The sequence below is a fragment of the Thunnus albacares genome, chromosome 12 (assembly GCF_914725855.1).
Source record: "Thunnus albacares chromosome 12, fThuAlb1.1, whole genome shotgun sequence".
NCBI lineage: Eukaryota > Metazoa > Chordata > Actinopteri > Scombriformes > Scombridae > Thunnus > Thunnus albacares.
In genome coordinates this window covers 15591139-15604900 of record NC_058117.1, presented here as the reverse complement: position 1 = coordinate 15604900, position 13762 = coordinate 15591139, and the positions used below count along the sequence as shown (strand labels likewise).

The 13762-nt window shown below is 39.7% G+C and overlaps 1 protein-coding gene across 1 annotated transcript in view; it reads left to right on the top strand.

Moving 5' to 3' along the window:
- clcn2a (chloride channel, voltage-sensitive 2a) overlaps nucleotides 1-13762 on the top strand; it is a 39962-nt gene that overhangs the window by 16029 nt on the left and 10171 nt on the right. The window contains exons 2-12 of the mRNA XM_044368347.1: nucleotides 479-647; nucleotides 6713-6844; nucleotides 8005-8133; nucleotides 8551-8684; nucleotides 9053-9133; nucleotides 10738-10761; nucleotides 11309-11387; nucleotides 12114-12239; nucleotides 12580-12664; nucleotides 13042-13143; nucleotides 13486-13570. Coding sequence (XP_044224282.1) covers nucleotides 479-647; nucleotides 6713-6844; nucleotides 8005-8133; nucleotides 8551-8684; nucleotides 9053-9133; nucleotides 10738-10761; nucleotides 11309-11387; nucleotides 12114-12239; nucleotides 12580-12664; nucleotides 13042-13143; nucleotides 13486-13570 — 1146 coding nt within the window. The remainder of the gene's footprint in view (nucleotides 1-478; nucleotides 648-6712; nucleotides 6845-8004; nucleotides 8134-8550; nucleotides 8685-9052; nucleotides 9134-10737; nucleotides 10762-11308; nucleotides 11388-12113; nucleotides 12240-12579; nucleotides 12665-13041; nucleotides 13144-13485; nucleotides 13571-13762) is intronic.

Below are 13762 nucleotides of genomic sequence, written 5' to 3'. Positions count from 1 at the left end.
TCATAGTTAAGAGTCAATTGTCTGCCAGCCCTGCAGAGTTAATCAGCTCGGAGCTGACAGGTGGAGCTCATTGTCTCTCATCTGTCTGAAAAGAAGTCGTTACATAACTGATGAGTCAAAGATGAGTGGATGTGTTTTTTTCCCTGAAGGAGACTCGAGGAAAGCTGTGAATTATTTGGAGTTCTAAGCTGCAGGCAGTACATTTTCTGACACCTGGTTGTGTTTACTCTGAGTGTGACAGAGTTTCAACTTCAGCGTGTTAACAGAAACTGACTGTTTTTACTGTGACCCGATATTACATTTATTTTATTTTTAAATAAAATTAATATCCTGCTGCTTTACATCTTATTAAACAGACATTTCTTGTGCTCCTTCTCACTTGCCCTGCCTGTGTAAAAACTCTCTCTCCCTCTCTCTCTCTCTCTCTCTCTCTCTCTCTCTCTCTCTCTCTCTCTCTCTCTCTCTCACACACACACAGATGTATGGGCGGTACACCCAGGAGCTGGGTGTGTATGCCAAGGAGGAGGCGGCCCGCCTACGGGATGGGGGGGTGCGGGATGGCGGAGGACTGCGGAGGAACACCAGTGTTCGCAGCCGTGCTGCGGATCTGCTGGAGTATGAGAAAGACCCCTGTGCAAAGTGCCAACGTAAGTAATGATCACTCAACTAGCCCTGAACCGTCTTCAGAGTCTGCTTTAGATCCACAGACAAAGCGTACAGGTAATAAAACACACAAACATGTTCTGAAGGTCAAACCAAAGCGGTATAATGTTCACAGATCTGGTGTGTGTAGGCGGCCTTAAAGCAGCCTCGTGGAGCAGATTGCAGCACTCTGACAAGCATGAAAGTTGTGTAAAGACTTCTTAAAGTACAGCAGTGCGACTACCTGACACAAGGGAGCAGGAGATGATGTGAACACGATTAAATGTGACTGATCTGATCAATGACCTCCAGCCAATAGGGCTGTCTCAATGTCAGGCAAAGACAGCCCCCTCTGCTGGCTGCCAATGGACCACCGCGTATACGTCTATGTGTGTGTGTGTGTGTGTGCGCGAGGAGATATTTGCTTTGCTGAGTGTGTGTGTGTTTTTGTTTGTGTGCCCAGAACTCTGATCTGTCAGATTATTTTATGTCTAATCGTCCCAGATGACTGCAGATAAGACACCAGAAGAGAGCTCCACTTCAGACTGATGTACTCAACAATAATGGAGTGACAGAGTGTGTGCATGTGTACATCCTCTAAATGTGCTTATTTTTATTTGCACTTTGTATTTAGCCTTCATTTATGTAGGTTACTGACATCAAAGGGAGTATTTTTGTAAGTCAACAGAGCAGAAATGCATTTCAGGTCAGTACACCCAAATTAGAAAATGTACATTTTTTTTCTGCTGTTGAAATGATCCGCATTGAGTTCTGTGGATTAGAGTAGAGTAACATTGTTTTTGGCAAAACATGTCGCTGTTGCAATTTTTGCAATGTCATTTTTCAGTGCACCACAAATTAAATTCCCCCCGCCTCTGTTGTATTGATGTGGTGGGAAAAAAAACTCAAGAGATGAATCTTAAAACCTGGATACATCAAACCTAAGTCATCCTCCTGGCTAGATATTACTAGTCTGAGTGAGAAAATATGTTTTCTTGTCGAGTCAAGTCATTTTTTTTAAGCAAAAATGCCAAAAAATACCAGCTTCTCAAACATAAAGATTTTCTGAATATGAGGTGGTTTTCTTACCAAACATCTTGAGGTTCTGGGCTGTTAGTTGGACAAAACAAGCAATGTGATTGGCATTTTTTACTATCAAAATGATGAATCAATTCAAGATATTTAAATATCCATGCCTAGATTTGGGCGAACTTACCCTTTAAATACAAAGTCAATAGATAAAGTCTTAACATATATTAGATAATCTCACAAAAAATAAGAGAGAAGCGACAGGAAGGAAATGCAGTTTGTTTTTACACGTGTTTGAACGAGTGAGCCTGCATGGCTGTTTTCCAAGATCCGTCTCTTTGCCCTTGTGACTAGTGATCTGATTAAAGCTCGATAAATTGCGCCATAGGTGAAAGCTACACTATATCAACCCAGCCTTGCTCGCTGGCTGTAATGGAAGCCATTTAAAACAATCACTCTCAGATCACAAGCCAGCCAAAGTGATTTGTGCGCCCGCTGTCTGTGTGCTGTGTGTGTGTGTTTGCTCGTAGATCAAGAGGTGTTTGTATTTTTAGACTCATCTTGTAGAGAGACGCTCAGGCTGGACTGGTTTCTGCAGTTGTCTTGTTAGGTAATGTGTAAGGAGAGAATCTTCAAATTTGGTGAAAGTGGGAGTTGTAGTGTTTTCCTCTCATGTATCTGTGTGGGAACATCATCTCTGTGGGTGATGGACTACGAGTGTTTGCCTCGGTTCAGATCAGTAACTGGAGCCGCAGCTTTTGAACAAGGCAGCCTACACATGCAGCTAAAGGCTCCGCTGCCGGTCGTGATAGAGAGCTAAAAACATGCACTGCCTCACTGTGTTTATTTTGACTCACGGAGTGGATCTTTTGCTACTCAGATCTCTGTCTACCAGTCTACCAAAGCCCAGCATCAACGTGTTATGTCACATATTATGGTTTGGCTGTGCGTTCAGTGATTGTGCACCTTAAATATACTGTGTATATTTAAGGTGCATATATATATATATATATATATATATACACACACACACAGAGTATATTTAAGGTGCACAATCATTGAACGTACAGCCAAACCATACTATATATATATATATATATATATATATATATATATATATATATATATATATATATATATGTGTGTGTGTGTGTATATATATATATATATATATATGTGTGTGTGTGTGTGTGTGTATATACATATATATGTATATATGTATGTATATGTGTGAAAAATCACCTGTGTTTTTAGTATTAATCCTGATTACAGCTAGTTGGTGTCAGGTGATGCAATGCAGGACTAGCAGAGGTGGAGAAAATGTCTGGCGACGGATGTGATTTTTATAACAGGATCAGGAGAAGACATCTGTGAACTCCACTGAGCCTGCGGATGTGATCACTAGCCAAGATGCACACGGAAGTATGTGGCTTTGCAGGTGCCAGACAAGATGTGTGTGTGTGTGTGTGTGTGTGTGTGTGTGTGTGTGTATAAGAGAGAGGCATAAAGAGAAGCTGTGGGAATGGGAATTTCCACAGCTTCTTTCACATGGGAATATCTAATGAACTGTGAAATAAAAATTATAGATCCAATAGAAGAACATGCCAGCAAATCTGCACAGATAGATTTATCTTTAAATATTTCTCTGAGACATGTCCCTTTTTCCTAAAGGGAAACTTTGGGATTTTTCAACCTGGAAACCTTTTTTCCCATCATTTTGTGTCTAAGTGGCTAATAGACACAACAATTCTCGAAATTGGTCCAGTATTGAGCTTCAGCCAGCAGCCATGAAATGGGCTGCAATGTAATCTGACGGGGCAATAGCACTTGTCAATGTATGTCCACTAAAAGTGCTTTATTTTGCCACCACTGACAGGCTCAGATTGTCGTTATAGGTGTATGACAACATTATGGAAAGGACCATACAGAGAAATAAAACTTTTTTCTTTACCTTTTTCTTGATCCAGCCTGTTTGTTATTGTGTCTAAGTCTCGCCCTGAGAGTTGATTTACTGAGTAACCAGTACTGAGTTACAATACATGACCAATTTCAAAACAAAAAATAGGGTCCAGGTTGAAAAATCCTGAAGTTTCTCTTTAACTTGGTGTGTGTCCACTGTGTGGTTTACGTGCATGAGTGTGTCTGCATGTGTATGTTCTGTGTGGGCAAACTGCCATTTAGCAGGTGGCCTGACTGCCGGGCAGCTTGCCACATCATGCACACCGTTGTGCCCCACCTCCCCCAGGAGACTCAGCATCCCACTATGGCCTGAATCCTGCACCACAGAGCCTCTCTTCTCCCGTTCAGTCATTATGTACATAGCAATGTCAATTCAACAACAATATACTGTATTTGTGAACATGATTATGATGGTTAAGTATGACTTGTTGTGCATTTAAGGAGCATAGTGATAAATTATTATTTTTTATTTATTTATTTTATTTTATTTTATTTTTTCAGAACTATTTGTCTTTCAACATTTCAAGACAGAATAGTTTGATATCAGTTCAGCCTTAAATGATAAGATTGGCATAACTCTATATTTTTTAATTTTTTAGCAAATGTTACTCAAAGAGGAGAAAGTAGTGCATTTTTGGGGACTATTTCCAGCTGTGTATTAATACACATTTGTTGCACTAGTTAGTATTTAAGGCAGGTGTATGTGGAATCAAAATATACCTCAATGCTCATCTTCAACATATTGGAGGATCTTAACTGGCATGAAACATGATGGTTCCAGCTTTGCTGATTTTCTTTGTTTAATGTTATAGAAAACTGAATATCTTACAGATGTTTGGACTTTTCATGACGTCACTTTGAGCTATAGACAGTTGTGACAGGCAGTTTTCGCTGTGAGAAAATAACTGACAGATAATTGATGATAAAATAATTTTTATTTGCAGCCCCACTTGTCATAAACTGCAGCAATGTGGCTCACTGATGTTACTATCTCTGTCTGTCCCGTCATCTTATCCTTCTGTCATCCACACATCTGTCGCTCTCCTGGTTCCTCCTAAATGTTGAGTTTTCTCCATGGCTAACGTCACTCAAGGTATCTCGACTGTAATGTTTTTATAAAATGTGGATCTGGCAAATGTGTTAGTAGCACATTTTTAGCTTCTCAAGGGACGAGCACATCTATGAATGCTCTGGATATTGAAGTGAATTCCAGGCTTTGGCAGTGTCCGCAGACAAGAGAGAAGAAATGAGTCCAGTGATGCTTCTTTTAGCTGACCTAGCCCAGAGTTATATATTATAACGTAATGGTAGAATTATAACCATGACCTAGCTTTGTTTTGTCTCATATTTGAGGTGGATAAAGATAAAGTGATGCTCTCACTCTCATCAAATTCATAACCAATAACCTCCTTCAGTTTATCATCCCCGTAAATGCACAATATCTCTCTGTAAACTCGACTCTCTGTGTTTCAATTCCCTGTTCTTACGTTTTTATAAGGAACTGGATTAATTTACACAGCATGAAAATAACGGTTTGTTTTTAGCCTCTCTTAAATAATCCTCATAAATATTCAGAGGATTAATGTCGAGTCGCAACTTATAAATACTTGTCCACAAATTTATTTCCAGTAGGTTAGACTAATGTCACAGTCCTTTCTCAGATTTCCTCCAACAAAATGTCAGAAAGCTTCTGTGAGTCTGAACGAAGATAAACAGAAGTGACAAACTCACACCAGTCCTCAGGTCTCTGCACAGGCCTCTAGTTTGATGATTGTCTCATATGAACCCTCTCGACCTCTCAGGTCATCTGATACTGGTCCTCTAACCAATTCCAGTTCAAACTAAACATGAAGAAGCAGCTTTTGAGCACTTTGAGAGTCTTTACAGGTTGAAAACATTTATATTCCCCACTGCCTTTAGCTAAACGTTAAGGATTCATTATTTTTTACTTTACTAGATGGATTTGCACAATGTGGATAAAATCTTTCATCACAGTATGTGTAATTTTATATCATGGTTATTCAGTATAGATCATATAGTAAATAAAATAAGTATAGTAGTATCTTCTCTGGGAATTGGCTTTTGCAGAAATTGACGTGTAAATAAAATAACCACACACTAACATCTATTTTTTACAGAGCCCCCAAAGTCCCACAAGATATTATTTATTTATTTTTTCTTTTGTGCACAAAATATTAACTATTACTATAATTGTGCACATAAAATACTATCTTAGCCATCATAGGGAATGATACGGGTCATAAGATACTATTTTATGTGCACAAGATCCTTACAGGAACTTCTGCAAACAATATATTATGGTTAAAGTACAAAGTTTTAAAAAAATGAATTAAAATAAAATAAAAATTGTTATCTTTCAGGACTTCGGGAGCTTTGTAATTTTTGTCTTATCCAGTTAATCAAATACAGGACCAGTCGAACGTTTGGACACACCTCTTGAATGGTACCAAACGTTTGATTGGTACCGTACATGCAAAAAAAAGTTTCAAATCCAATACGACCACAAATCAGTCCTCTTCAATGACTTACCTAATTTAATATTAAATGGATTGCTGCCATGGTAGAAAAACTCTCCAAGGCTACCGTGTGCTACCATAAAACAAGAAGGTGCTGGACGCTCACATGGTGTTATGTTCTAAATCTCAGGATGACCTTGGTTGAATTTATATCATCTTACAGTATATATTTTATCATATTATCTGGCTGTATACTAGACTTACATCATTTCTCGTATTTATTTATGTTTTTATCTTTTTTAAGGTTTCTATTTGTTTAATTTGTGTTTCAGTGTTTTATTCTGTATTTATTTGTTTGACCTTTTTAAAGCTTTACAGTTTGAAAGTGCTTTGAATTATATTTGTGTATGAAATGTGCTGTTCTTGACTGCCAATACCTACTGTATTGCTTCTTTTTTCCTTCCTCTTGACAGTGCTGGTTCTCTCAGTCTCACACAAAAAAGTATCTCTCTTCAGTCCCATCTCACCTTGAAGGTTTATCTCAGAGATTTTACTTTTGCTTTCCCTTTGAGTTTTTCTGTCTCTTTCTGCCTCTGTGCCTTCAGTGTGTGCGTCCCGCTGCCAAAAGTTCCTGATCTCACGGGTGGGGGAGGACTGGATCTTCCTCATTCTGCTGGGGCTGCTCATGGCTCTGGTCAGCTGGGTCATGGACTACGCCATCGCCTTCTGCCAAGAAGGTAGGAAAGAGAAACAGAGCGGACAGTAATTATAGGACTGAGCAGCAAAGTCATAAAAGAACTGAAGCGTTCGAAGCTTTATAATGAACAGCAGGCATGTTGGCAGAATGATCATTAAATATTAACACAAACTGAATGACATTTTTATACCAAGTTATATTGATCATCAGTAGAAGCTACATAAAGTGGCTTTCATTAATAAAGTGGTCAATAAATACAATTTTTACTGTCTCATAGCATCAAATGCATCAATCTTAAGAGTGACTCCTTCATACATTCACCATGTGCTGAGACTTCTGGCTTTTAAAACGAATTTACTCATACAGACAGTGTTGAATGCAAAAAATAAATTGAATGAAAGTCCATGAATATATGTGTCAAACTTTCCACAGTGTTGTGTTTCTGCACGTGTGAGAGACACAAAGAGAAATAGAAAGTATAAAATGGTAACAAAAAAGAGAAAAAAATTCAACTTTATTATTCACCCCTGCATCAGATGCACCTTTTACAAAGCCGACTAAATCCAAAAACGCTGGCAAACAACGAAACTGTGCATCACAGCCAGCATCTGATCAGGACGTCCGCTCTGTCCCCTCCTGCTCTGCGTTTCAGTGCAGCAGCCAAACTCAGGGTTTAGTCATCCTCATTTACATGTTTTTGTTGTCAGACAAACGGAGGAGCAGGAAATGGTGTGGCTCATGCAGTAAATACAACCAGTTAACCAGGCAAATGATATTCCCTACACTGAGACATCACTTAAATCACTAGTTGATGATCATAAAGTCGTCTCATGAAGTGGGTTTCTTTACTGTACTGCAGCAACCAAAGAGCGAAATTGGAGAGAAGTAGATGCATTTTTTTTTGGCATAGTGTGGATGTAGTCAAAATATTTTCCTCAAATCCAAGAAGCGCTTCATCTGTTGTGTTTTGTGAGACACAAAATTTGATAGTAACGGAGCTAAATGATGAATGAGGAGGTGGGCCACCAATAAGTGAATGAAAGATAAAAGGATTGTAGAGAAAGTTAGAGAGAAAGGGGAAACATTTTGATAGAAGAGGAAACTGGTCGTTAAATTGTTGAAATCTTTTTTTACTGCATTATAGTGAGATTTAGCTACTTAAATGTGTGTGTGTGCGTGTGTGTGTGTCTGTGTGTGCAGCACAGAAGTGGATGTATGGTGGACTGGACAGTAACATGCTTCTACAGTACATCGCCTGGGTCACCTACCCCGTAGTGCTCATCACATTCTCAGCAGGATTCACACAGATACTGGCTCCTCAGGCTGTGGGTAAGACACACACACACACACACACTAACACACACACACACATACAAATTCAAACAATTTATGCACAAACATGTATTCATACCCCTAATTCATGGCCACTTTTCTGTGTTTGAATAATGTAGTTTGCTCTATAATGCACCATAAGACCTCTAAGGATATGTGCTGAAGTCTCTTTAATGGTCACGTCTGCAGGAAATCCATAAAATATAACTCTGATTAGATGTGCATACAGAAAACTATATGAATATCAATCAACTATATGAATATCAATCAGCTTTTTCCCTTCACACACACCCCCCAACAGCCTTTTGCTCTTCATTTATTCTTCACATCCCTCTCTGTAATTGCTTTCTTTCAACTCATCTTTTCTCTCCACTCCGTCATCCCACCTGGCGTCTCTTCCTCTCCGTCTCTCAGGTTCAGGTATTCCTGAGATGAAGACCATTCTGAGGGGGGTCGTCCTGAAGGAGTATCTAACTTTTAAAACGTTTGTGGCCAAAGTCATCGGCTTGACCTGTGCTCTGGGCAGCGGGATGCCTCTGGGAAAGGAGGTAGAGGGTTTTTTTTTTCTCCTTCATGTGTTCTTGGCTGTACAAATTACATGTGACGGATTGCTGGACAGTGTTTGAAGTTTCCTGTGGGGAGAACATAATAATCTGGCTTCTTCTACTCTCATTAAAGTCTTGCCTGTGAAAATAAAAATGTGATTTACTGCTAATAACACTTGTGTTTCCCCTTTTGAAGGGTAATAAAGTTGTTTGAATCTGAATCTGAGAAGGGTTTAATCATGCAAAAGGGGGTTTTGAATAATGCCCCTTAACTTGAGCGTGGCGTGCTGTACAGCTACGTGCTAAAATGCGCTTTCAGCCGTATCCTGTCTACTAACATCATAATCTCTCTCCGCACCCTCCTCCTTCAGGGACCCTTCGTTCACGTCGCCAGCCTGTGCGCCGCTCTCCTGAGCAAATTCATGGCCGCTGTTTTTGGTGGGATTTACATGGTGAGAATGGTAACCGCATTATACGTTTGTTACACATTTATCTTAGCAGATCACATCACACATACAAACTGCACCTTTTGAAAAGCTTGCCTGCTTTCTTCTCTAGTGATGCAGATTATTCTCTTGATTAATTTATGTTTTTATTCTATGAAATATCAAAAAAGTGTGAAAAAATATCTGTTGCAATTTTTTAAACTCCAAGATAATGATTGAATGTCTTGTTTTGTTGAGCCGAAATACTTTTTTGAATGAATCTATGCTTATTATCCATCCATGTATCTGTATGGGGGAGTGTCGTAAAACATGTATGGGGCTGGAGTTGCTCTGTAAACCATTGAGAAATGTTGATGTTGATTTTAATGAACATGAACTACAATCAGGTGAAGCAGCTTCACAAATCCAACATTATATATCACATATTGCAGCTTTAAAGGAGTAGTTCAACATTTTGGCACATATGCTTATCTGAGATTGAGATGAAAAGATGTCAGTTTAATGTCTGTATGTTAAAGGAAAAATCGACCCAAATATTTTACAAACTAATCCGTCCAATGATCATTATTACATTTCTGGCTATCTTTATTTTGCGATAAAGTGTTATAATTAGATTTTTTATGTACCCGATTTCCCATTTTATCTACTCCATTTTATCTACTGTATCTTCTCTACAGTTCAGTTACCCAGAATGAGAGAGAGGAAGTGGTGGAGTTTTTCCAGATTATATAAATGTTTATTTTTACCCTTTTTCTGTTCAGGAAAGTTATACAGCTCTCTTTTTGAGGTACAACCTGTTCAAACTTAACACATTTACACATGAAAGTGGCCCAGTACAACCACAGTTTGATCTGTTTGATCACTTAGCAGCTTCAGTGGAGCAGTTGGGGGCTTGTAGGGCCAATTCAGTGGTGGTAATGAGGAAAGGACAAGCGATGCTCTTTTACTTTCACCGCTCAGAACCAGGCAGTGACCCACCAGTCAAAAGGTCACCGCTATCTTAGTTCATGCTCTCTATAGACTTGATTTTCAGGCTGCACTCCGTATCCTCAATCGATCTGTGTCTCTGTGTGTTTATCTCTGTCGGTGCGAAGCTGCAAGTAAAACACACTCACCCAAACAGAGCTGTTCTCCGAAAAGTCTGTGACGTTTCTTCGACTTTCTGCCACTCCCCAGGACACGCACTCACCTCCACTCATGCGAGACCAATCCCTGGACTTGTGTCCGTGTCTGCACTGGACAGTGTGCTGTGCTTCTTCCCTCCATTCACCGACAGCAGCAGCAGCAGCAGCAGAAGCAGCATCACCCAGTACGGAGGAAGATAGACTGCAGTGATGTGGAGGAAGGAAAACACATGTCAGCGCAGTTAGACTCAAATAGTCCAGGGGTCGACTGCGAGGCCATTAAACATAATCAGTCTGGGAAAATGTTAATTCAGTACGCTGTGGATTCAAGACTGTGTTTGCTCATTCGCTGCTTGTTTGATTTTGTGTGATTTGGATAATAAGTTGGACGTCTTCCAAGAGGGGAAAAAAGGTAACGTCTACACCCGCACAGATGACTCTCACATATATTTCTGTCCTTTTTTTCCCCCACTTTTACTGCTAAAGGAAGAGGCCTTTGAGGGGAGCAAGGTATGAATGCACGAGTCAGATAGTTTCTTTATTGCCAATTCCATCAACATTAATAATCCATGTGATCCATTTCTGAGGCTGAGATAGATTGATGCCTTTCCATTCGTCTGTGCCTGTGTTTGATTCTGTTCAGTGAACCGTCGCAGCGAGGCATCGATTTTTTTGTTGCCTTTCATTCTATACAAACATCTCATTCCATGATTTCAACACTCAATCCCGGTTTTTTCAATTATGGTCTCTCCATATCCCACCGCCGTTCTATGTAATCTCATCGAATGTGAAAAGATACAGCAGCAGCTTTACAGTGAGCCTTTTGCATTTGTAAACAGTTGGTGAGTTGGTTTTTCATGAGAAATGCATTTTTTGGTGTTTGTGGCTTTTGCACGTACACGGATGTCTTTTGGGATTTGAGTGTGTGTGTGTGTGTGTGTGTGTGTGTATTTGCTTGAATGCATGGCTCTGTGTGTGTGTGTGTTCTCTGTGTGTGTGTGTGTGTGTGTGTGTGTGTGTGTTTCTCTGTGTGTATATCTGGCTCTGTTTTGGACAGAACGAGTTGAGGAACACAGAGATGCTGTCAGCTGCCTGTGCGGTGGGTGTGGGCTGCTGCTTCGCTGCGCCTATTGGAGGTAAAACAACATGACTGCAGCCTCTGATTGAACGGTATATAATTATCTTAGATAATTACAGGACCTAATTAGATGAGCAGAATATTTACCCGTGTGAGCAGCAGGGCCCAAGGACGCCAATCTTGGTCAAGTCTGTCCATCTAACTCTTTGATTCAGATCATACTGTATCTCAACAACTATTGGCCAGATTGTTGTTATATTTGGAATAAATATTCAAAGTGCCGAGAGGAGAATTTCTCAGTTATTTAAAGTGACCGCCTAACCTAGTGATGACCTCCTAAGCTTTCCTCAAGCACCACATTAGGTTAAAGTTTCCTCTTGTTGACAAATAATTGCTAAAATCTAAAGGAAACATTGACATGAAATCTACTGAGCACATTCACGATCCCCAGAGGATGAACCCTCTTTGTGTTTGTGCTCTCCCTGAGCATTCCTCTTGCATCATAATGAGGTCAAATTGCTTAATTAATACAGATATCTCATGATCTAATACGACGATTGTGTGATGATTTTTTTTCTGAGCACATTTAAGGATAAACGCCTTTGTTTTTTAATAACATTTTGACAACATCAAAATGTCTTTCAGTCCAATACTTTTGCATTTTTGATTTAAACACTTCAGGTTTTAGGGGTCACTATCAAGGCTTTAAAGTTTAAGTTGTCGTTTCTTGAACAAAGTTTCTGTGTGGGATTGTCTGATAAGTGTGTATGTTTGTATCCTGCAGGGGTGCTGTTCAGTATTGAGGTTACTTCAACGTTTTTTGCCGTGAGGAACTACTGGAGGGGCTTCTTTGCTGCCACCTTCAGTGCTTTCATATTTAGAGTGTTGGCAGTGTGGAACCAGGAGGAAGGTAAAGGACAAGAGAGAAAATATTAGAAGTTCTATGTTCTTTTTCCACCTTTTGATAACAGTATCCTGTGTGATTTTGTAACTTTTCCTGTGCCATCGTGTTTTATTTTTTGTTGTTGCTCCTGTTATCTGAAATTAATTTGAATAAAGACTCCTAATAAACACTGACCTGAAACAAGTTAAGGAATATTATTTAACATTTGAAGGACAAAAACATTACTACTATTTCAGTTTTACATTTTTAGAATATATAATGCCAATGTGTACTACTGTACTATATTCTGTGGCTGACATACTACTGTATAGATTCCACAGAGTGAGAACAATCTTCCTCTCCTCAGAGACCATCACTGCTCTCTTTAAGACCCGCTTCCGCCTGGACTTCCCATTCGACCTTCAGGAGCTGCCAGCATTCGCCATCCTCGGGTGAGTGTGTTTCTCTCTGGACTGACGTCACGTTAAGCTGAGTTGCTCAGGAGATCTAAGCTCTCGTTCAGTTTCTCCCTCTGGTCTCCTTCCACATTTACATTCCTGTTGCCAGTCTCAAGGTTGATTTGTATTCGATGAGCAGGGCATGAAATTAACTTCTTACTCTGCTGATTACAAGTAGTGGCTGTAACCAGATCACCAAATGTGTTTGATGCCAAAATATTTTTTGTTTCAAAGAGCCTCAGGAAAGAGACTAACTTACCCAGGCATATGTATCTTAGCAGTTTTTCAGTGTAGCTGGTTTTATGTGTCCCAGGGTGCTCTTCTGTTTCACCTTCAACAGACCAAACCGGGTATTTGCTGTCTGTTTGTAGGATTGCCTGCGGTTTTGGTGGTGCTCTCTTTGTCTACCTGAACCGGCTGATTGTAGAGTGCATGAGGAAGCAGAAGACGATTAACAAGTTCTTGCTGAGGAAGTGAGTATCTGAGCCTTTTACATATTTTAGCATAGAGCCACTGTCCCTGAGTTACATCAAGAAAAGCCATATTTGAGTTCAAGTGTAAATACACTCAAAACGGATAAAAGTTGTGCTCAGGTGCCCTTCAACTTGTGTTTAAAATTAGCTTGGTGTCTTATGTCAAAATGTTAATGTAGTATTAAGGAAGTTACATAAAGTCCTTCTATTAATTGGGTCAATTTCACACATCACGGGAGCTATTTATAGACCTTCCGTCCTCACCACCCAGAAATTAAGCATGCACATACTTGGTTACAAACACACCCATTAATGACCCCACAGTCCTTCTCTTCCTGTCAGGCGTCTGGTGTATCCGGCACTCGTCACCCTGCTGGTCTCCACCCTCACATTCCCTCCGGGCTTCGGGCAGTTCATGGCTGGACAGGTGAGAAAAGACTTTCACACTCCTTTGACAGGTTTCTAGGTTGCAGGTCTTTTTTTTTTTTTTTTTTTTACTGCTGTTCAACAGCTGTGTGTATGCAGATCTGGGAGCTGTAAGTACGATTTTATATTTTATTTTGTCTTGTTCATTGTTCGTTGTCATAATATTAGGATAATTTTATATTTAAGCTTTTCT